Source organism: Dysidea avara, chromosome 8 (genome assembly GCF_963678975.1).
Source record: "Dysidea avara chromosome 8, odDysAvar1.4, whole genome shotgun sequence".
Lineage (NCBI taxonomy): Eukaryota > Metazoa > Porifera > Demospongiae > Dictyoceratida > Dysideidae > Dysidea > Dysidea avara.
Window position 1 is genome coordinate 28,531,277 of NC_089279.1, and position 25,139 is coordinate 28,556,415.

At 40.2% G+C, this 25,139-nt stretch overlaps 2 protein-coding genes across 2 annotated transcripts in view; one reads left to right on the forward strand and one right to left on the reverse strand.

Moving 5' to 3' along the window:
* The window catches only part of LOC136264318 (antiviral innate immune response receptor RIG-I-like), a 174,612-nt gene that overhangs the window by 65,825 nt on the left and 83,648 nt on the right, over positions 1–25,139 (reverse strand). The gene's annotated exons all lie outside the window — the stretch shown is intronic.
* Positions 1–25,139, forward strand: part of LOC136264398 (putative phosphatidylglycerol/phosphatidylinositol transfer protein DDB_G0282107) — a 40,407-nt gene that overhangs the window by 1,388 nt on the left and 13,880 nt on the right. The window contains exon 2 of the mRNA XM_066059126.1: positions 12,929–13,027. Coding sequence (XP_065915198.1) covers positions 12,929–13,027 — 99 coding nt within the window. The remainder of the gene's footprint in view (positions 1–12,928; positions 13,028–25,139) is intronic.

Sequence of the window (25,139 nt, forward strand, 5' to 3'; positions counted from 1 at the left end):
AAATAAAAAAACTATTAGTTTTCGTGTCTATCAGGCAAACCGCTTAGAGCAATGAGCTGAAAATCAGTATGTAGCTGGAATAATCATCATAAAAAGTCCTTGCAGTAGTACAGAAGAATCGGATTACAAACCACTGAGTTATGATTCGAAAGGCAACTACGTGTAGCAAATGCGAGATCGAGATACTCTAATAGAACAGTCACCCTAATAAAGCATTCAGCTGCATTTATAATTTACTCAATCATATTACATTACAAGTTATTCTGTAGGGAATTCAGCTACAAACAAGTCACCCTGTAGTCAGATCAGCCAGAAGAAGGTACCTAAGGCCCCTATTTGGTGATTATTAGTTTCTCATCCACCGCCCGCATCCTTCTTAAGCTACCGCATGGTAAGCCATTATTTACTCTGCGCATGCTCAGAAGAACACGTGATACCAAACTGTTATATTTTTTGTTGATAAGCGCTACAATGCGCTATATATCACCAGTAGAACTGTTGTTTTCCTTAGCAAATTGCTGCAGTGCCAGTTGCAATCGTGCTCTATCGACTTCATCAAAGCAGGCTTTCAGTTGACTGTCGAAAAACAGTTGACGATCACGAAAAGTAGTGAAGGAAATGTTTGTAGTAAGAAAAAAAGACAATTTGGACAAGGTCTGTACATCAGTGTGTTAATATTATAAAATAATGGTATAATGGTAATACCCTCCCGCCCGCATCATAATAATTAGAAAGGCTGGATGAGAAACTAATAATCACCGAATAGGGGCCTAATAGAGAGTTCAGCTACAAAGAAACCATCATGTAGAGATTTCAGCTCAAACAAATTGCCCTGTAGAGAGATCAACTAGAAGAAGTTACCTTGTAGAAAGTTCAGCTACAAAGAAACCACCATGTAGAGAGTTAAGCTGCAAACAAATCACCCAGTAGAAAGTTCAGCTATGAACAGATCACCCTGTTGAGAGTTCAATTAGAAACAAGCAGAGGCGTAGCTAAGGGGGGGCATTTGCCCCCCCATCACTAAATGATTTTTTTAAAACCTTCGTCAGAAGTTTACCAGTGTTAAACTGACACGCAAATGACTGTAAATTATCTACTACGCGGTATCACCAGGGGTTGCTAGTGAATGCGCACACACAACATTCAACTCGCTCGTGAATCCATCGAACGAAAATATTAGAGACATACTTCTATATTTAGCCTAGATTACTCGCGTGATGGAACATTTTTGAATCTAAAAAGAGTGACCCGCTTCTCCGCGGCAGGAGTCACAAGTGACAAAGGAGACCAGATGACGCTACGAACCTACTGCCTACGAGGTGATAAAGTGTTAGCTAAATAAATGTACCAAGTTTATTTTATCGAGTCGATCACACTGGACCTTTGTACGTACGGCAGTGCAGTCTGTTTTTACTTTGTCAGTCAGTCAGTCAGGTGGATCAGTCAAGCTTACAAGTTCTGCTAGCAAGACAGGTGGGATTTCGTGCAATACATGGCATTTCAATTTCGCCGAGTGAAGTGAGTGAATACATCATCCTGTCAGCAGTGTGCTAGGACTGCAGCACAGGCTGTGGCTAACGTAAAGTAACCTGTATTTACACTAAAGTATTAGCTCTACCGGACTGTGGATGAATTTGTTGGAGTACAGTTGTGGCACGTGCGATGATGCTCGACGAATATAGCTACCTCGATTGGAAGCAGTCAGTACTGAAATAGTTACGTAGCTAGTTCTTTAAGCTGTAATAATACAACACCGTATGTTGGCTAGCCCACCATTGGGTCATTAGCCTTTTTTGCAATCATGAATGATTTTGAGTGTTTCGTGGGGGTATGCCTGCCCCTCCATCACCTTCTGGCTAGCTACGCCCCTGGAAACAAGTCATCCTGTAGAGAGATCACCTAGAAGTATCACCTTGTACAAAGTTCAGCTACAAACAAATCACCTGTAGAGAGTTCAGCTACAAACAAATTACCCTGTAGAGAGATCAGCTAGAAGAAGTCACCTTGTAGAGAGTTCAGCTGCAAACAAACCCCCTGTAGAGAGTTCAGCTAGAAACAAGTCACCCTGTAGAGAGATCAGCTAGAAACAAGTCACCCTGTAGAAAGTTCAGCTAGAAGAAGTCACATCGTAGAGAGTTCAGCTACAAAGAAACCACCATGTAGAGAGTTCAGCTGCAAACAAATCACCCTGTAGAGAACTCAGCTACAAACAAATCGCCCTGTAGAAAGATCAACTAGAAGAAGTTACCTTGTAGGGAGTTCAGCTACGAACAGATCACCCTGTAGAGAGTTCAGCTATAAAGAAACCACCATGTAGAGAGTTCAGCTGCAAAAAATTAATTACTCTGTAGAGAGTTCAACTAGAAGAAGTCACCTTGTAGAGAGTTCAGTTGCAAATAAATCACCCTGTAGAGAATTCAGCTACAAACAAATCACCCTGTAGAAAGATCAGCTAGAAAAAGTTACCTTGTAGAGAGTTCAGCTACAAAGAAACCACTATGTAGAGAGTTCAGCTGCAAACAAATCACCTGTAGAGAGTTCAGCTAGAAACAAGTTACCCTGTAGAGAGATCAGCTAGAAACAAGTCACCCTGTAGAGAGTTCAGCTAGAAGAAGTCACATTGTAGAGAGTTCAGCTACAAAGAAACTACCATGTAGAGAGTTCAGCTGCAAACAAACACCCTGTGGAGAACTCAGCTACAAACAAATCGCCCTGTAGATATATCAGCTAGAAGAAGTTACCTTGTAGGGAGTTCAGCTACAAACAAATCACCCTGTAGAGAGTTCAGCTACAAAGAAATCATCATGTAGAGAGTTCAGCTGCAAACAAATCATCCTGTAGAGAGTTTAGCTATGAAAAGATCACCCTGTAGAGAGTTTAGCTAGAAGAAGTCACATTGTAGAGAGTTCAGTTACAATGAAACTCCCATGTAGAGAGTTCAGCTGCAAACAAATCACCCTGTAGAGAACTCAGCTACAAACAAATATGCCCTGTAAAAAGATCAGCTAGAAGAAGTTACCTTGTAGAGAGTTCAGCTACAACGAAACCACCATGTAGAGAGTTCAGCTACAAACAAGTCACCTGTAGAGAGTTCAGCTAGAAACTAGTCACCCTGTAGAGAGATCAGCTAGAAACAAGTCACCTTGTAGAGAGTTCAGCTAGAAGAAGTCACATTGTAGAGAGTTCAGCTACAAAGAAACTACCATATAGAGAGTTCAGCTGCAAACAAATCACCCTGTAGAAAGTTCAGCTATGAACAGATCACCCTGTAGAGAGATCAGCTAGAAACAAGTCACCCTGTAGAGAGTTCAGCTAGAAGAAATTACCTTTTAGAGAGTTTGGCTACAAAGAAACCACCATGTAGAGAGTTCAGCTGCAAACAAATCACCCAGTAGAAAGTTCAGCTATGAACAGATCACCCCGTTGAGAGTTCAGTTAGAAACAAGTCATCCTGTAGAGAGATCACCTAGAAGTATCACCTTGTAGAGAGTTCAGCTACAAACAAATCACTTGTAGAGAGTTCAGCTACAAACAAATCACCCTGTAGAGAGATCAGCTAGAAGAAGTCACCTTGTAGAGAGTTCAGCTATAAAGAAACCACCATGTAGAGAATTCAGCTACAAACAAATCACCCTGTAGAAAGATCAGCTAGAAGAAGTTACCTTGTAGGGATTTCAGCTACAAACAAATCACCCTGTAGAGAGTTCAGCTACAAAGAAATCATCATGTAGAGAGTTCAGCTGCAAACAAATCATCTTGTAGAGAGTTCAGCTATGAAAAGATCACACTGTAGAGAGTTCAGCTAGAAGAAGTCACCTTTTAGAGAGTTCAGCTACAAAGCAACCACCATGTAGAGAGTTCAACTGCAAACACATCACCCTGTAGAGAATTCAGCTACAACAAATCACCCTGTAGAGAGACCAGCTAGAAACAAGTCACCCTGTAGACAGATCAGCTAGAAGAAGTTACCTTGTAGAGAGTTCAGCTGCAAACAAATCACCCTGTAGAGAATTCAACTACAAACAGATAACCCTGCAGAGAGTTCAGCTAGAGTTAAATCACCCTGTAGAGAGAATCCTGTAAAGAGTTCATCTACGTACAAGCAGATCAACCTGTAGAGAGTTCAGCTACATTTTAAGTCACCCATTAGAGAGATCAGCTGCAAATTATCCTGTGGGGATTAATTGACATGTAATAAATATATGCTCTCTTTTTATATTATGAACTCTTGATATATGCATTATATATATAATTTGTACATTTACTGATAAAATCAGAATGAGTTAAAGAATTTATAAAATCTGCTTCATCTTTTTCTTTTTCCTGTGGTAAAGAAAAGTATATAGGTTAAAAAGCCCCAAAGCTGGCCATAGGCCGGCTTTGGGGTATACAAATACAAAAAGAAGTGAAATCTAATCAAAAACAGCCAAGCTGTAAAAAAAGGAGTGCGGCCCTTGAAAAGACTATGGTGAAAAAAGATGTGAAATCCAAGGTGGCAGCCAAGAAATGGCTGTGATGGTAGGTTAATGGTAAAAATTTTAATATCGACAATCCAGGTGAATTTTGTGCCAATTGACCAAGCGGCACCAAATTCACCTGAATTGTCGTTATTAAAATTTTTACCATTAACCTACCATCACAGCCATTTCTTGGCCGCCACCTTGGATTTCACATCTTTTTTCACCATAGCCTTTTCAAGGGCCGCACTCCTTTTTCTACAGCTTGGCTGTTTTTGATTAGATACTTTACAACGTAAGTGCTGAAGGTCTGTAGGACACCTGGTCCTACAGCCTGCTCAAAGATTTTAGCTACATAAGGTGTGTTTGAAAAGTCACAGAAAGCCGGCAGAAGAAATCCATGACTGGACCTAGGCAGCCTCGAACCTGCAGCCATCCGATTTACGCTCGAACGCTTACAGGAGTCTACCAGGTCATCAGGATGTTTTCTCCTTGTTATTTTCATATAATTATATCCATAGGAATTCTAGAGAGTAACTCATTATCTCTAAGTACCCCAAGTAGAACCAAATGGATGCTACTTTATTTATTTATTAATGCTTTACAGCACAAGTGCTGAAGGTCTGTAGGACACCTGGTCCTACAGCCTGCTCGAAGACTTTACCTACCCTAGGATTCGAACTGCAGGCCACCCAATGTTCTATAGTCAAGCGCCACATTCAGTCTCCTCCAGGAGGGATGGATTTTCTTCCTCGCAATAGGTAACAGCCTGAGTTGTTGAAATTTTGTTAAAAATCAGGCAATTAGTGTTCATGGACACTTTTAGCGAACAACTAAACAATATTCACTTGAAAATGTGGCCACCGTGATGGAGCCATAAGCTCATTCACATGCCATCTCCAGCCAACAGTTCCCAAAGAATTTAGCTAGCTAATATATATGTAGTTATTGCTATATGTGGCCCTTCCCTTGAGTAATTAGTGCATAATGTTGCAGCACTATACACTGCTGGATATATCACACATCAGTTAGTTGTATGGGCATGTCGCTATAGCTATGTCAGTGCAAGAAGTCTGTACAACAAATACATTGCTAAATGGAGTTCTTCAATTCCCCTTCAAGAATGCATGGTGTAATACCATACAACAAAAATTTTTAAAAGCTGGAGAACTTGGACAAATCCTGCTTTCATTAAATGTATGAACATGTGCTTCACCCAACAGTCAATACTAGACCACATGCATGTACATAACTAGTTTGAATGTGCGGTATGTGCCTGTCTAGCTACCAGGATGATAAAAATTTATATGAGATTCATCAACACAAAATTTCCTATTAGAAACCACATCAACTCTGCCTCAGTTTACTTGTCCATGACAGTTTCCTGCTTGTGATCACTTTGACTACTCTGCCTCATTCTGAGTGATTACTATTACATGATTCCTTTATGTTCTTTATCCATTGAACCTAGCAGTCTATGTCTTACCAATACTAACCATAGCTAACTATAACACTCAAAAACAGCCAGAATGTAAATAAGGTGGCTGAAAAATTGCAAATCAAAGATGGCAGCCAAGAAATGGCTGCATGAGTGGTTTTTACCTTTTTACATGGCTACAAAGGGGTACAGGTTTGACATTTCTTCTTATCTACAGGCAAAGTGATGATTATTGAGGACAAAAGTAAAATTGTACTGTATTGAATTTTATGTGGCTAGTTTTGTATTCTATCTATATGTATATCTAATCCAAAACAGCCAAGTTGTAAAAAAAGAGTGCAGCCCTCAAAAAGGCTATGGTTAAAAAAGATGTGAAATCCAAGGTGGCGGCCAAGAAATGGCTGTGATGGTAGGTTAATGGTAAAAAGTTTAATAACGACAATTCAGATGAATTTCACCTCAATTGTCGTTATTAAAATTTTTACCATTAACCTACCATCACAGCCATTCTTGGCCGCCACCTTGGATTTCACATCTTTTTTCACCATAGCCTTTTTGAGGGCTGCACTCTTTTTTTACAGCTTGGCTGTTTTGGATTAGATTTCACTTCTTTTTGTATTTGTATACCCCAAAGCTGGCCTAAGGCCGGCTTTGGGGATTTTTAAACCTATATTTTTTTCTTTACCACAGGAAGAAGAAAAGATGAAGCAGATGTACTTTAAATAATTCTGATTTTATCAGTAAAATTAATGTACAAATTATACAATACATATAATATTTATTGCAGAACTCTCCATGGTGGTTTCTTTGTAACTGAACACTCTACAAGGTGACATCTTCTAGCTGCTCTCTCTACAGGGTGAATTGTTTTTAGTTGAACGATCTACAAGGTAACTTCTTTGTTGATCTCTCTACAGGGTGATTTGTTTGTAGTTGAACTATCTACAAGGTAACTTCTTCTAGCTGATCTTTCTACAGGGTGATTTGTTTGTAGCTGAATTCTGTACAGGTGATTTGTTTGCAGCTGAGCTCTTTACAGAATGGTTTCATTGTAGCTGAACTCTCTACAAGGCAACTTCTTCTAACTGATCTTTCTACAGGGCAATTTGTTTGTGGCTGAAGTTTCTACAGGGTGATTACTTTGCAGCTGAACTCTCTACATGGTGGTTTCTTTGTAGCTGAACTCTCTACAAGGTAACTTCTTCTAGCTGATCTCTCTACAGGGTGATTTGTTTGCAGCTGAATTCTCTACATGGTGGATTCTTTGTAACTGAACTCTCTACAAAGTAACATCTTCTAGCTGATCTTTCTACAGGGTGATTTGTCTGTAGCTGAATTCTGTATAGGTAATTTGTTTGCAGCTGAGATCTTTACAGAATGGCTTCTTTGTAGCTGAACTCTCTACAAGGTAACTTCTTCTAGCTGATCTCTCTACAGGGAGATTTGTTTGTAGCTGAACTCTCTACATGATGGTTTCTTTGTAGCTGAACTCTCTACAAGGTAACTTCTTCTTGCTGATCTCTCTACAGGGTGATTTGTTTGTAGTTGAACTATCTACAAGATAACTTCTTCTAGCTGATCTCTTTACAGGGTGATTTGTTTGTAGCTGAATTCGGTATATAGGTGATTTGTTTGCAGCTGAACTATCTACAAGGTAACATCTTCTAGCTGCTCTCTCTACAGGGTGAATTGTTTGTAGCTGAACTCTCTATAGGGTTGTCTGTTTGTAATTGAACTCTTTACAGGATGGTTTCCTTGTAGCTGCTCTCTCTATGGGGTGACTTGTTTCTAGCTGATCTCTCTACAGGGTGAACTTGTTTCTGGCTGAACTATCTACAGATGATTTGTTTGCAGCTGAACTCTCTACAAGGTGATTTCTTCTAGCTGATCTCTCTACAGGGTGATCTGTTCGTAGCTGAACTTTGTACAGGGTGATTTGTTTGCAGCTGAACTATTTATATGATGGTTTCTTTGTAGCTGAGCTCTGTACAAGGTAACTTCTTCTAGCTAATCTCTCTATAGGGTGACTTGTTTGTAGCTGAAATATCTGAGGGGTGATTTGTTTGAAGTTGAACTCTCTACAAGGTGATCCTTCCAGCTCATCTCTCTACAGGATGACTTTTTCTAGCTGAACTCTATACAGGGTGATCTGTTCATAGCTGCACTCTCTACAGGGTGATATGTTTGCAGCTGAACTCTCTACATGGTGGTTCCTTTGTGACTAAACTCTCTATAAGGTGATGTCTTGTAGCTGATCTCTCTAATGGATGACTAATTGTTTCTAGTTGATCTCTCTATAGAGTTATAACTTTCTCTATAGAGTTATAACATGTCTGTATAGCTGAACTCTTTACAGAATGGTGTGTTTGATTGGTTGCTGAACTCTCCAGTTACACGGTGACTTGTTTGTACTATAGAGTGACTTGTTTGTAGCTGAAGTCTCTACAGAGTGACTTACTTGTAGCTGAACATCAGTAGTTGCATAAAGTAACTTGTTTGTGGCTAATCTAGATGAACTCTCTACTGGGTAGCTATTTTGTAGCTGAACCCTTTACGCAGTGACTTGTTTGTAGCTGAATTCTCTACAGAGTGACTTGTTGTCTCTACAAGGTGACTTGTTTATAGCTGAATTCTCTTCAGTGTGACTTATAATGTTCTGAATCTCTACAGCAATATATTTGTAGCTGAGCTCTCTACAGGGTGACTTGCTTGTAGCTGAATTGTCAACTGTTTGTAGCTGAACTTCTTACAGAATAACTTGCAATGGAGTAAGTTATATACGTACGTAGCTGAATGCTCTATTAGGGTGACTGTTCTATTAGAGTATCTCGATCTCGCATATGCTATATACACGTAGTTGACTTTGGAATCATAACTCAGTGGTTTGTAATCCGAATCTTCTGTACTACTGCAAGGAATTTCTATGATGATTATTCCAGCTACACACCGATTTTCAGCTCATTGCTCTAAGCGGTTTGCCTGGTAGGCGTGAAAACTGATAGTTTTTTAATTCATAAAAATCGATCGCGTAATTGTGACACAGGGTGGGTTTTGTGTCATATCTCGATGGCCTTTAACTGGATTCCTTTCAAACCACAAAAAGGCATTCCTGCGATGGTTACTCCATCTACATAGCAATTTTCAGCTTATTCCTTCCTGTGGATTACCCTGTGGGCGTAACAGACCTTCGACCTTATTTTACGCAAATAATTGGTCATAACTCCGTGAATGTGCATCGGATTCCTACCAAACGTGGTACTAGGATTCGCCTTAATGAGCCCTTTAAGTGTACCAAATTTCAGCCAGATTGGAGCACGAATTCGCGTTTTATGGCGGATTTTGCAAAGTGTGCGAAAAGAAGTAGAAGAAAAAGAAAAAAACGAAGAAAAAAAACCCAAGCTTTGGCTGCTCGTATCTCGGAAATGGCTTTAGCGATTTTCTTTAAATTTGGAATGTGGACTCCCCTACCTATCCGGCACGTCTGTAGCAACCTTGGTTTCAATCGGATAAGGAATCACAGAGGTACAAAGGTGTGAAAATCGCGTTTACTTTCTTCCTGTAAATATACTCACGGTGTGGCGCGCCGGCTTCTTGGGCCGCACGACACACAACCGTGTGTCTTGATATAAAGCTGAAAAGCCGTCTGTCTGTCTGCATTCCATTTGAGTTTACGCATTCTTCTCGCCAGTTGCTGCACGTGTCGAAGCGGTTTTGGCACCAAACAAAGCGCTCATCATCTAGGAATAACCATGGATGTCTAGTCATGTGGCTTGGATGATTTCTTCAAAAATTTGTGTCTTATCAGAACATTCTGCCTTTCATCCCCATACCATACAGCTTTGGTTTCAGAGCAATCCAACACACTTATTGCACCCCCTTAGTGCAATAGCAGTTAATGATATGGTATAAATTATTATCTAGCATGTCTACTAAAAGTCTACAAGTGTAAAGTGGTAAGTAGTTTATTTATGCAATATGACAATTGATACAATAAATCCAAGTTGCCTATTACACTACACACTTGATATTATATCAAAATATCAACTTCCAGGACAACCCACTCAAGATAAAGGCCAAACTTTTAGATTATCTGTGGAATCATTTCACTGCCAATTTCACCTCCAACAACACCTGCTCTTTTTCATTTCTATGTCCATGCTCAAAGTGTTCAAAGATCCCTCACCAACCTAACTTCAACTCCCTTTAACTGTTAATTTTCCTCCCTTTTAAGTAATCTTAGACTAGTGAGTAAACTTTGTAGCTAATCACTCTACAATTTAGCTTCAGGCCACTGACACAGGATGTCAGTGGACCATCAGTGTGCTGCCATATGCCCCAATTCTCTATCATACCAACATCTGCAACTTGTATGTATGTAGGTATATATACACTGTAAAGTTAATTATTATTATTATTATTATTAAAAAACAAAACTAGTTTAACTACTTCACAATACAGGTAATTTGTGAAAAGTCCACAAAATGAGAGGGTGTGCCTGTAACATAATTCGCTTACCTCTTGACATACTGGTGGCTTGTTTATTACAAACAACAGCCTCTTGTGCTCACACACACATTCCTGTTATTGTGTACAAGGCTAGGTTTACCAATTTGTCAAGGTAAAAGCTGACAAATTGCTACTAATTGACAAATAAAGTCACTAGAAATAATCTTGTGCTCGTAACTACACACAGTATCTATGGTGACTAACTAGCGCAAGCGAAATACAGATGTTTTTTCAAGCTCATTACGTTACAATGGGAATTTGTACAGAGACATCACGTGAGTTACTTCTGTTTCCAATCCCTTTGGTATACTGTATCTATGATTCAACCTATGCATGTCTTTTATGTATAAGCAACCACACTATAATATCATATATGATGTGTAGCATACTAGTTAGGGAAAGCTGAGTGCTTTTCAGGTATGAGGTAGTGGGTTCAATTCTTCTATTGAGCTATTTTTCTGTTTCATTTTAGTAACCTTTTGATGACAACTTTTTTTTCTATTTATATTCGGTCAATCATAAAGTTCTCTAACATTCTGAACCTTTTTAAATTTGGTGTTACTTTTTACTGTAACTTTTTCATGTCTAACTGTTAGTGCTAGCTGTATAATTTCCACCTATTTCAAAACACCAATATGGCTTGCAAGTAAAGGGCAAGTACCAGTATCATAGTGAGACATTCTGTTGCAACTTATCAACTTTAATGATTAAATGTGACAAAACAACTGTATGGTACCCATGAGATCCACTAAAGCAGTGGCCTATACAGTCATGGATGCTAAAAAATATTACACTGCTGCATCACTGAATTTCATGTTGAATGCATCAGATGTCACTGGGTGATTGAATCAAGCTATCTTCAGCATGATATCATCAAAAACAGTAAGGCTGAATCTGCTGTATCTTTTTTTTTTTCAGTGTAATCTGCTTTTTCAATGCTACCCTTTTCTCTCACTACATGCATGCAAGGCCATAATTAAATGCTTCGGCCAAAACACCAACAGTAACATCATTTGTTTCTATAATTAAGTGCCTTTGTAAGTAGCATCAGTCAGCTGTAAGGTAGGAAAGGGAGCAAGGGTGTGGTATTGTTTTAGTATGTTAGCATTGCAATGCTGATACATAATTTTTTCTTACAGAAATAGTGTTACTAAAGGATGATTAAATTTTGTACGTATAAGGAATGCACAGGTGTCAGTCACAATTTATCACCTTACTTGAATGCGTAACATACTTAATTGAGAAACTCCTGCAATGTACAGCAGGTACCAGTGCTGTAGAGCAGGTTCTGATGCTAAATTATATTACTATGCTACGTTATATTTCTTTGCATTGTCAGTAAGCTAATACATGTATGGCCAGTATACTGCACTGTTTCAATGCCAGATACCAGTGCTATGGTCATTGCTTTTTGCTACCAGTAAGTTATGTATAGCCTATTACTATAGGAAAGCACCATGTGTTTGCATCTGTGTGTAGGTATACACATTACTACAGTTGCTTTAGCTTAGCTTAGTGACAAGTAATACTGCTGGAGTACCTGCATGCTCACATCATTTCAGTATATTACTTGCAGGCTCACGTACCTTAAAAGTGATGCACATTGTGGGTCATGGCTGTGCTGATGTTTAATGTTTATTTGAGTGTATAGAAATGGTCCTTCACGTAGGGTAGTTACCAGTGCTAGTACTCTATATAGAATGTTTTCGTAAACTTCTAATGCAACACTTATAGAATGTTCTAGAACAATCCAAAATTTTCATAATCTATAGTAAGTACTAGACAGATGCTAAAAGCATGCTGGGGCGAGCCTGAGTTGTCTAAAAACTGATGCGGCATCTTGAAGGAATTGTGGGTATAGCTGGAGTTCAACTGTATTTGCATGAATAGTGTTTAATCGTGTGTGTTTGTAGCTATAATACATACAGGAATGCTCAGGCTACTCCAGAGGCAGAGGAAGGTTCAAGTTGGGAGGCTCAATGGCTTGCCACTATATAGCTACATAACTGTGTGTGAAGCATAGTCAGCATGCTTTTGGTAGGGCTCGGCATGATAATGTTGAGTCATAGGTGCTGTAAGATTAATCTGGTGGCACCTTGATACACTCATGACTTCACGAAAGGGTCGCTTAAAGTTTGAGGTGGGGTACTTCAAGCAGTCAATCATTATGCCCCTGTTATCAATTTGAGAGATAAAGGCTGGGTGAAGGTAGTTAGCTACTTCTGCTGTAGCTAGTAATTTTTGTAAACTGGTATGCCATTTGCATAACATCAGTACAGTACAGCTGTATGTAGTATTGTACTTTAAACACCCATAAAACTACAAACGGGCAATTATATGCATGGTATGCATGACGTTTCAAGAAAAACTTTTAGCTCTACTATTTCAGGAATATATATAATCAATCATCAAGCATTTCATTTTATTACTAAGCATGTGTAGATAGTTATTTGCTTACTGTAATTTGTATTCAATTTTACCTACTTTGTTAATATACAATGAATGATTGTCTGTCAACTTTTAATAGGTACTTCAAATGACAAAGTTAAAAATGCTCATTTGACCTTCTCTCCTGATCCACCACAAGTAAATGAATATATTAAATTTCACATCAGTGGAATTCTCAGTAAGATTTATGTCTGTGGTGTATATAGATAGTTAATATTGTTGCCTAATTAACTCATATAGTTTAATCATAACATGTTATATTGTATAGTAAACATGTCACACTGTGGTATATAACTGATATACCCTGGTTAGTCACTATGTTTACCATGTCTGGTGTAAAATCCTTGCCCTCCTACATTAACTTACTATTATTATCCAGGATAGTCCACTGTATATATATATAGTTGATGTAATCTTGTGTCTGTCTTTATCTATATAAAGCTGAAAAGCTGTCTGTCTGCATTCTTTCCTCATGACACTGCTAATTCAGCAACCAAAGGACACATCAACAAGAGACTGTGGCAAAATTAAGCGCTCATCATCTAGCAACTCCAAGTTTGTTATAACAAATTGCTATGTGCTTTAATTTGTTCTGTCTAGCACCGTGAAGATGGGAGTGTCGAGCCAAAGCTCATTGAAACTTTTTTCATAAACTGCATGCATGACTGCAAGTAAGCACCTATACGCATGCTATTTAACTTGCTGTGAGACGGTGGCAATAATAATGTTATTAGTAACACAAACAACTTTTTTAAAATGACTATTGTACCTACGAGTCAATTCAATGTCCAGTCTAATAGTGCATTTACACTAGCAGTTGGGCATGGTACAGCACAGCATGGTACGCTTAATATTGCTAGTGTAAATGGGTATCGATCCGAGCCAAACCGTTACATACTTCAACCGTGCTGGCTCGGTACGGCACGGCACAGTAGACAAATTGAAACAAACCTTGCTATATCCTTGGCTACTGTACGTAAATATGATGGAGCTACTAGTGTAAACACACTATTACTTGTCACTCAGCCACGAGGTCACTGTCACGCGTCACTGCCTTTGCTCACGTGCCGTCCACCCTGCCCTACATCTTCCCACTCCTTACTGAGAGTAACCATTGGGCAGTCAATCCCGGAATCTTGCTGGCAGGCGGATCGGTCTCCCATGACAAGTTCACCGGCTAGCCTCTGCCCTCCTTAAATTAGCCTCTACTTTGTTGCTGCCTGTCGATCTACGAGTCTGTGCCTTCCAGACAACCCCTGGACTTACCACTGTGTCCAAGCCAAGGTGCAGCAGTCTCCAGGTTGGTACTACACTTAGATACTCTCTGAATGGAGACATCTAGCACCTCACTGCTGGGGTCATTAATCTGTTGTATAAATACATTAGTAGGTGTTACCTTCTTAACTCTGTATGGCCCTTTGTAAGGCTGGTCCAGCTTAAACCTTGGTTCTACCTTCAGCATAACAATATCACCTTCCTCAGTTCTTGTCTCCTTTGCTGTTTTGTCGTACTGGTACTTCTGTCCTTTCTAAGCTTGCCTTATTGCCTTCTGTGCCAACTGTCTGGCTTGCTTCATCTCCCTGAATGACTCCTTACTATAATCCATCTCTATAACAGGGGAACGAGGTGAGGGAAGATAAAAATCTAAACTAGAAGGCACTCTTGCATCCCGGCCATATACTAAGGCGAATGGTGTTTCTCCACTTGAGGCCTGTGGGGTAGTCCGATAAGCAAAAAGTACCAGACCTAAAAGCTCATCCCAATCTTTTCCATTCTTACTAACCACCTTAGATGACATCTGTTTCAGTGTCCTATTCATCCTTTCAACTTTTGTGGATGCCCCTCAGATGTTGGCAGTTGAGTCATAACTAAAATCATTGCTGTCTCCTGTACTGTATCAGGCAAAAATTCAGCAGCCCTATCATGTATAATATTCATGGGTACTCCATATTTCCAAATAAAATCAGCTAAACATGCTGCCACGGTCTTAGCAGATCTATCAGCCACCGCGTAAACTTCAGACCACTTGGTTGGGTAGTCCTGCAGCACCAAAGCGTAGCGGTTTCCACTTCTGCTGACATCCATTTGCTTGAAATCCATGCTGATGACTTCAAAAGGTCTTCCAACAGAAATGCTCAGGCTTGGTCTTTCTCCCCTGCCCTTGCACTGAGGCACAGGTAACACAACTGGTACATTTCTTACTTACATCCTGTCTCATCCCTGGCCAGAAATACAATCTGCTCAGCTTCCCCATCAACTTCTTCTCAGAGAAATGCCCAGCAAACACTGGGTCATGATTCTCATCTACAACTTGTTGATGTAAATGGGCTGGAACTACTAATCGCCATCTGTTTGGCACTTCTGCTGACTCATAGTATAGGATTCCCTCCACAACATAGTAGCCTCGTTGAGCTGCAGCTAACACCTTCTCTCTCCTCACAGCACACTCTGGCAGACTCTTGCATTCAAGGTACTTAACTAAATCAGCTAGATCATCATCTTCTTGTTGTTCCTTCTGGATTTTCACAAGGGCAGGATCCAAGGTGTCATCACTAGCTACTCTTCAGACCTCATCTGTAGCAACCCCCACTGGAGCTCTAGACAAGCTATCAGCCACTACATTTGTATACCCTGGCTTATATTCTAGCTTCATCAGTGGCAGGAATCGGGACAATCTTAAATACCACTTGGCAAAGAGTCCTTTCGTTTGGCTCTTCAATTGTGATATGAATGCACTAACTAGTGCTTGGTGATCTGTGTAAACAGTAACAGAGTGACCAAGTAAATACACTTCAAAATATTCTACACCAAACACTAGTGCCGCCACCTCTAGTTCAGTGGGGGCATACTTACTTTCTGCTGGATTAGTTTGCCTGCTTGCAAATGTGATTGGATGTCAACTGCCATCATCTCCTCGCTGTTCTAGCACTGCCCCAAAACCCCTGGAACTTATGCCTGTCCACAGGAAGAATTCCTGTGACAAGGTCTGGTGGCCGAAGTACAGGTGCTGTCACCAACAATATTTTCAACTTCTCAAATGCCTCCTCACATTCCGAGTCCCCCACAAACCTCACCATCTTGTCTGTGGCCTTATCTTTCCTAGTCAGTGCCATCAAGGGCCTAGCAATCGAAGCTAAGTCTTTTACATGCCTCCTGTAAAAGTTAACCGTTCCTAGGAAACTCTTCACTGCCCTGGTATCAGACGGACGATGGAACTCTGCAATGGCTTGTACCTTCTCACACAGGATAACATGTAGCCCAGATACTCTATCTCTCTTTGTCCAAAAGCACATTTGCCTGGCTTGATCCTTAATCCAGCCTCCTCCAAGTGCTTTAATACCAGCCCCACATGGACCAGATGTTCCTCAATGGACTTAGACACAATTAATATGTCATCTAAATAGACATAAACAAACTTCCATTGATCTCCCGCAAACAGCTGGTTCATCAACCACTGGAAGGTCACAGGTGCATTTGGAAGTCCAAATAGCATTCTTCTCTATTGGTAAAGTCCTTGGTGACAAGTGAAAGCTGTCTTACTCCTTGATGATTCCACCATTTTGACTTGATGGTATCCTTTCATGAGGTCGAGAGTAGAAAAAATTTCTCCCTTGTGATGTCCAATGGTATCAATCAGTTCATCTATTCTTGGAATAGGGTAGCTATCAGGGACGGTGATTTTGTTAGCCCACGATAATCAACACAAATTCTGAGATTGCCATCTTTCTTCCTGACTAGCACCAATCCAGAGGCATATGGACTGCTAGAAGGTTCGATGCATCCAGTGTCCAGTAGTTTTCAAGTTCTGTCTCAAGTTCTGCTCAAAGTGCATATGGAAGTCTGCGTGGGGCTGTCCGTACAGGCTTATCACTGACGAGTTCAATCTGGTGCTCAACTAGATCCGTCTCTCCTAACTCTGACTCTGACAAAGCAAAGACATGCTGTCATGCACATAGCAGCTTTATGAATGCTTGTTTGTCATCCTCTGAGCACCCATCACCAATTACCAGCTGTTCCTTGAGTTTGTTCTGCTGATCCAGCAACTCCTGTGTCTCAATCCTAGCTATCATTGGCTCTTCTGATTGTTCCCAGACTGGGTCATCACGTCCAACAATTGAGATCTCCTCAATTTCCCCCACTGCTTGGTCCCTAGGTACTACTATTGGTGAGGTACTCCAATTGTTGATAGGAATATAAACTTCCTCTGCTCCGGTCCATAACTCTTTTACAAAATCACAGCTGTGTGCTGCAAGATTACTCGTTGGGCCCAAGATGCCGACTATCTCTTTAGTATTCTGGGATGTGTGGTTGAGTTTGGCCTTTACTACTCGTGCCTCACGTGGGCCAAGACGCAATTCCTTGACAAGCGTAATCTGTAGCATGGAAGGTTGGGCTTGGGTATTCTCCTTAGGACTAGATTCTGTCTTTATGTCACCTTGGTCTGGCTCAACTATAGTACCATCAGCTTGAGCAATCTGGAACTTTAAAGCCTCTAGTGCATTGGTTCCCAGCAGCACTCTACAAGTTTGAAGCTCTCCCCTCTAGATAGGTTTGTCAGAATCCAAAATGTAACATGGGACCATTTGAGCACTTCCTGTAGCCTCTACTGATATCTGTAGACTCACAATCTCAGTGGCCCTCAAGGATTCACCTCTTGCCCCCGTGGCTGTTGAGTTATGAAGTGGTTCCACTTGTGGCACTCGTCTTGGGACCATTGCTGCTTCACCTTGATATTTGGTAACATTTGGCGACTTACCAAAGATATCTGAGCTCCAAAATCTAAGAAGGCCCTGGTTCTAACTCCATCAACATTCACTATTACTGTGTAAATAGGACCTCTGACATCTGCTTCTGCTCTACAACCAGCATCGGATAGTGCAAGGGCCTGTGGGTCATAACTCGAACACAGTTCTTCTTCAGGAAAACTGATCATCCTTCCAGATGGTGGACCTGTCTCAACTCCAGGGCACGACAGAGTCACTGTCATTTCTGCCCTTGCAACAGATTTACTAACCACTTCACGTGACATGCTACTGCTTCCCTTCTGTACACTGCCATGACTGGCCTCCAGTAATCTCTGTTGGTCTCTTCTCCCATAATTAAGACCACTTGTAGTCCTTCTCTCTCATACCTCCACAACTGATTCTGCCTTGAGTAGCTTATGCAATAATTCTTGAACTGAGCCATCAATCAGTTCTTTTACTTCTAATTGCAATTTGACAGGTACCGTGTTCCACATTATCGATTCCAACACTTGATCAGTGAGCTTCCGGGGGGGCATCCGCTGGTAATCTCGCATGGCATTAACAAGACCTTGTACAGACCGAAACAGGCTATACTGAAATTCATGGCAACATTGGTAGGCAGTGCGTGGGTCCATGTGAACACCATGCTGCCCCTTATAAATACTCACAATACTAGTACAACATGCCTTATCTGATGCCATCAGTGTTCTTTGCCATGTGCTTTTGGCCAGGCCAGTGATAAACCAAGAGAACCAGTAGGCTCGCTGCTGATCTGACCAGCCCATATCATTGGTGGTCTCTACAAAGTCCTCTAACCAGACATCGAAATCTTCTTCACCTGTCTTGCCACTAAATGTATCTACATGGCCACACAACTCCTTGAATCCCCAGGGGCGCAATTGTGCATCATCCCATTGTGAGGTTCTGGGGGTAGCTCTCTTACTTCCACTTTCTGAAGAAATCCGTTTGTCCCTCTTTCAATCCATGCAGTCAACTGCAGCCCACTTCCTTGTGCGATCTCCTGATGTTGAGGATTGCCCACTTTGTGGCATTACAGGTACATTATCATCTGATGAATCTGAACTTTCGTCCTTACTTAGGCTGGAATTGTGGTCATGTACTTCACCAGTTTGGCTGCTACCAGAATGTTGGGATATCTTCACCCTACTCATCGATTGAGCCCCACACTTAGTCTCTGTGACAGCGGCATTTATCACATGTTAAGTTCTGCCAATAGCCCTTCTCGCTCTCGCTGTGATTCTAAGCATAACTGTTCAAGCACCTCTTGCACTTTGTTGCGATCACGCGAGCTGGCCAGCTGCTGTTTGCTTAGTGATGCACATTCAGACTCTAATTTATTATTGCGTTTAATAAGTGACCCTCTCTTGCGACACTTGTAACAACAGTAGAGGATTGCCTTACTATGACATTGAGTGACGGCTTCATATAAGGCTTCATCCAGGCGATCGGGAACTCTTGTGCATATCATGTGTTCCCAAGTATCACACAAATCACATTTCATGGCCTGGTTCTCTTGTCCCACTGCTCTTCTGCATATTCCGCAGTTATCCTTCTCTATAACTTATGTGTTCCTTCCTCCAGGAGTCCACATCATCAGCTCTTCCACATGTATCTCAGTAGGACCTCCAAGTTGTGAGACGGCGGCAATAATAATATTATTAGTAACACAAACAACTTTTTTAAAACGACTATTGTACCTACGAGTCAGTTCAATGTCCAGTCTAACTTGTCACTCAGCCACGAGGTCACTGTCACTTGTCACTGCCTTTGCCCACATGCCATCCGCCTGCCTTACATTTACATGCCCATGTATTTATAAACACATTTTAGTTGGCTACATCCCAGTATGTGCAGTTGGCTTAGTGGTCAAATGATGCACTTCAGTCATCAAGACACACGGTAGTGTGTTGTGCGGCCCAAGAAGCTGGCGCGCAACACCCGTGAGTACAGTATATTGACAGGAAGAAAGAAAACACAATTTTCGCACCTCCGTAGCTCTGTGCTGCCTTGATGAAACAAGACGATTTTTGCTGTGGACACTCCCTCTACCTTCAGCACTCCACATTCTAAATTTGAGCAAAATCGCTTTAAGTGTTCCCGAGATATGCGACTTTATAAATTGGCCTAGTTTCTTGGTTTTTTTCTTCCTCTTTTCGCACATTTACAAAAACTGCTATAAAACGCGAACGCAATATCCAATTGCCTTGAAATTTGGCACACTGAAGGGGAGTATAAAGACGCATCTCTATACCAACTGTGGCTAGAATACGATAAACAGGAAAATAGTTATGAGTGATTATTCACGAAAAATAACACTAATATGTTGTCACGCCTACAGGGTAAACCGCGTATGGGAAGAAGTTGAAAATCGATGGGTGAATAGGTTAACTATTGAACCTCATACCTTTTGTGGTTTGAAAGAAATCAAGCTAAAAACCTGGAAGATACAACGAAAAAACCAACAGTGTGTAACAATTATGCAATCGAGATTTATAGCTAATAAAAAACTACTACTTGCCACGCCTACCAGATAAACCGCTTGGGGTAATGCTTTGAAAATCGCTGTATAGATGGAGTAATCATCTTAGAAAGGCTCTTCAATGGTGTAGAAGAATGAGACTTAAAGCCACGGAGTTATAACACGAAATCCAACTTGGTGCAGCAAGTGCGAGATCGAGATATTCTAATAGAGCAGTCATCCTAATAGAGCAGTCACCCTGAAAAGAATTCAAGAGATCAGCTAGAAACAAGTAACCTGTATAGAGATCAACTACAAACAAGTTACCCTGTAGAGAGATCAGCTACAAACAATTCACCCTGTAGAGAAATCAGCTAGAAGAAGTTACCTTGTAGGGAGTTCATGCAACTATGGAAAGAGATAGTTCAGCTAGAAGAAATCACCTTGTAGAATTCAGCTACAAAGAAACTACCATGTAGAGAGTTCAGCTACAAACAAATCGCCCTGTAGAGAGATCAATAGAAGAAATTACCTTGTAGAGAGTTCAGCTACAAAGAAACCATCATGTAGAGAGTTCAGTTGCAAACAAATCACCTGTAGAGAGTTCAGCTACAAACAAATCTCCCTGTAGAGAGATCAGCTAGAAGAAGTTTCCTTGTAGAGAGTTCAGCTACAAACAAATCACCCTCTAGAAAGATCAGCTAGAAGAAGTCACCTTGTAGAGAGTTCAGTTACAAAGAAACCACCATGTAGAGAGTTCAGCTACAAAGAAACCATCATGCATGTAGAAAGTTCAGCTACAAAGAAACCACCATGTAGATGGTTCAGCTACAAACTAGTGACCTTGTAGAGACATCAGTTACCTTGTAGAGAGTTCAGCTACAAAGAACCATCATGTAGAGAGTTCAGCTGCAAACAAATCACCTGTAGAGAGTTCAGCTACAAACAAATCACCCTGTAGAGAGATCAGCTAGAAGAAATTACCTTGTAGAGAGTTCAGCTGCAAAGAAATCACCCTGTAGAAAATTCAGCCACAAACACAAATTGCCCTGTAGAAGGATCAGTTAGAAGAAGTTACCTTGTAGAGAATTCAGCTACAAAGAAACCATTCTGTATAGAGCTCAGCTGCAAACAAATAACCTGCACAGAATTCAGCTACAAACAAATCACCCTGTAGAGAGACCAGCTAGAAGAAGTTACCTTGTAGATCGTTCAGCTACAAACAATTCACCCTGTAGAGAGAGCAGCTAGAAGAAGTCACCTTGTAGAGTGTTCAGTTACAAAGAAACCACCATGGAGAGTTCTGTAATAAATAAATGTATTGTTTAAATATAATTTGTACATAGTTTTACTGATAAAATCAGAAATATTTAAAGTACATCTGCTTCATCTTTTCTTCTTCCTGTGGTAAAGAAAAAGAGACAGGTTAAAAAAGTCCCAAAGCCAGTCATAGGCCGGCTTTGGAGTATACAAATACAAAAAGAAATGAAATCTAATCCAAAACAGCCAAGCTGTAAAAAAAGAGTGTTGCCCCCAAAAAGGCCAGGGTGAAAGAAGATGTGAAATCCAAGGTGGCAGACAAGAAATGGCTGTGATGGTAGGTTAATGGCAAAAATTTTAATTATGACAATTCAGGTGAATTTGTGTTGTCTCCTCCAAGTTTCACTAGAATTCGGCACCAAATTCACCTGAATTGTCGTAATTAAAATTTTTGCCATTAACCTACCATCACAGCCATTTCTTGGCCTACACCTTGGATTTCTCATCTTTTTTCACCCTGGCCTTTTTGGGGGCCGCGCTCTTTTTTTACAGTTTGGCTGTTTTGGTTTAGATATCACTTCTTTTTGTATTGCAAGCCACAAAACTGGCCATCAACTGGCTTTGGTGCTTACTTTTAACTTGTTTTTTTTTCTTTTCTGCAGGAATTGTGGAACAAAAGAAGCAGTTTTGTGTATAGCTTTTTGTCTGATTAAAAGTATTTGTATATTTAACAATAAATGATAATCACATACTGTAGGTAATAAGGTGACTTCTTATACATAACTGAACTGTAGCTGAAACTCTCATTGTTTGTAGCTGAACTCTTTTCAGGGTGACTTGTTCTAGCTGAATTCTCTACATGATGATTTGTTTCCAGCACATATTTCTACAGGGTGATTTGTTTGTAGTTGACTCTCTACAGGGTGATTTGTTTGTAGCTGATCTCTCTACAGGGTGACTTGTTTCTAGCTGAACTCTCTACTGGGCGACTTATTCCTAACTGATCTCTCTACATGGTCATTTGTTTCCAGCACATATACTGGGTGAAGCTGATCTCTATAGAGTAACTTGCATTACGCTGATATCTCTACAGGGTAACTTGTTCTAGCTGATCTCTCTACAGGGTGATTTGTTTGTAGTTGATCTCAATATGGGCTACTTGTTTCTAGCTGATCTCTCTTCACGGTGACTGCTCTATTAGGATGACTGCTCTATTAGAGTATCTCGATCACGCACTTGCTACACCAAGTTGGATTTCGAGTTGTAACTTTGTGGCTTTAAGTATGATTCTTGTACAGCGATTTTCAAAGCATTACTCCAAGCAGTTTTTCTGGTAGGCGTGGCAAGTAATCTTTTTTTTAATTAGCGAATCTCAATTGCGTAATTGTTACACACTGTTGATTTTTTCGTTGTATCTTTGTGGATTTTAGCTCGATTTCTTTCAAATCACAAATGGTTTGAGGTTAGTATTACCTATTCACCCACTGATTTTCAGCTTTTTCCCATTAGCGATTTACCCTGTAGGCGTGACAACATATTGCCATTATTATTGGTGTTATTTTTCATGAACAATCGCTAATAACTCCTTGACTGTTTATCATATTCCAGCAAATCTTGGTACCAAGATGTGCCTTTATACCCCCTTCTGTGTGCCAAATTTCAAGGCAATCGGATATGGCACTCGCATTTCATGGCAGTTTTTGTAAGTGTGCAAAAAGAGGAAGAAAAATAGGAAAAAATGAAGAAACTAAGCCAATTTTTGAACTCGCGTATCTTGGGAACGCTTGAAGTGATTTCACTTAAATTTGGTTTGTGGTGTACTGAAGTTGGTGGGTGTGTCCATAGCAAAATTGGTCTTGTTTTATAAAGGCAACACAGAGCTACGGAGGTGCGGAAATCGCATTTTTTTTCTTCCTGTCAATATACTCACGGGTGTTGCCACTGGCTTCTTGGCCACACAACACACTACCATGTGTCTCGATGTGCAGGTGTGGGTTTGAATCTGTGTTGGTTCAATTTCATTTTCATTTTGTTTATCCAGCCTTTTTGTGTACTTTTTTCTGAACCTTTTTGTTGCACGTTTTTTTCCTGATATGAGTTATCTTATTGTGAAGCTTTTTTATGACACCTCTCATCTCTATCTCATTTGGAATTTTATTATGAACTTTTTTATGACACCTTTATCTCTCATTGTGCACCTTCCTTTTCCAAAACACCAGGTATAACTCACTGGAAATACATGTGATGCATTATTTAAAGGAATAATTTAATGTCACTATCATTAGCTGCACCCATAATCACTTTATGATATGCCTACCAAACACCTCAGCACATAATTTCATGCTTAACTTTTGTCACTGAAGTTAAGTAGTTATACTGATAATAGAGTGTATACAGGGAAATAAAGTTCTCCACATAGACTTACTTTTTCCCACTGTGTGAGACTTTTCATGTCATGCACCATTCTTTCTCATTGTGCACTTAGTATACCTTTTTCAAAAAAACATTAATGCTTATAAGTGTTTCTTTTGTACTTACAATAAATGCCATTGAGTATTAGCTTTTAAGTGAGTTGATGTTAATAAGCAGGATACACTGGGTATAGAGCAGACTATACAAACAATAATTTGATGTAGAATAATATGTTACAATTCACGTGGGCAGATCAAAGGAATTTTAGGTTGATATTACCCTGTGGTCAGGACATTATCTGTATAATGCCCTGTGGTTAAGGGATTATTTTTATAATGCCCTCTAGCTCATGAGGTAGCGGTACCACCCGGTTTGTTTTATAAAAGCTCAGACTGAAATCGATTATGAGAATAAACTAATGCTTACGTGACTATTATCACGAATTGGAGTTTGGCCACAAGAAAAAACTCAGAATGAGGCGTTTCAGTATCCTTACCATTCTACAAGTTGGGAAACTTTACTTTAAGGTGAGAACTAGTCTTATTACGCATAAACAAGGGTTTTGAATACAGACCATACTCACATTACAGATAACACGAGTTAACCAATCTGCAATGAAGCTTACCCCTTTAGCCCTTTAGTATATGTTGTAATTAGTCTTTAACAACTCAATAGCATTAAAACTTTTGTAAATTCCCCACATTTCACAAAAACTCAACTTTTCCATGATATCTTTAGGACTTGTCCGTTTATTATAACAAACTTAACTGCAATATTGCCCTGAAAATTTTGCACGCCACCCAAAATTCCACCATTAAAAATCATCCTAGAGACCTTTTACACGACAAAAATCACCTTTACTGAGTAGTACTAGTCCATATAATATATAACATTAAATATAACAAAACGCTTACAGATGGCCGGATATAATCTTTTTTAAATCGCCAAAACTCTAAGTTTAGTCTCACTGCCTGCTTGACCACAGTTGCAAGGCTAGAGGCTAAACAAAGCAGTGCACAGCCACCATTGTATGTCACAATAACAAACTCACCAGTGGGATATGCCTTTTGGGGTTCTGATGAGTGTAGGCCCTCTGCACCTTGTCTTTTCGTTTATCTTCAATCAGGCTGCTTGTCTTCTTCATCCATTGAAACCATATCGAGGCATTAACTTTCCATATCAACACTTTCTTTCAGCAGCATATTTAGATACTGCAGGATTATTTCAGGGCTGGATTTCAGATTTCAGAAGTGCTTCAGTCCTGGCGCTACTATAAGAGATATACTAGCTAGATATCTGCAACTTCGCAATTGGGATCCCACTCACGATAGGTTCGCCACCACGCCCATCAATTAAAGATCTAGGTGGACTAATAGCAATAGAGTACGGAGACC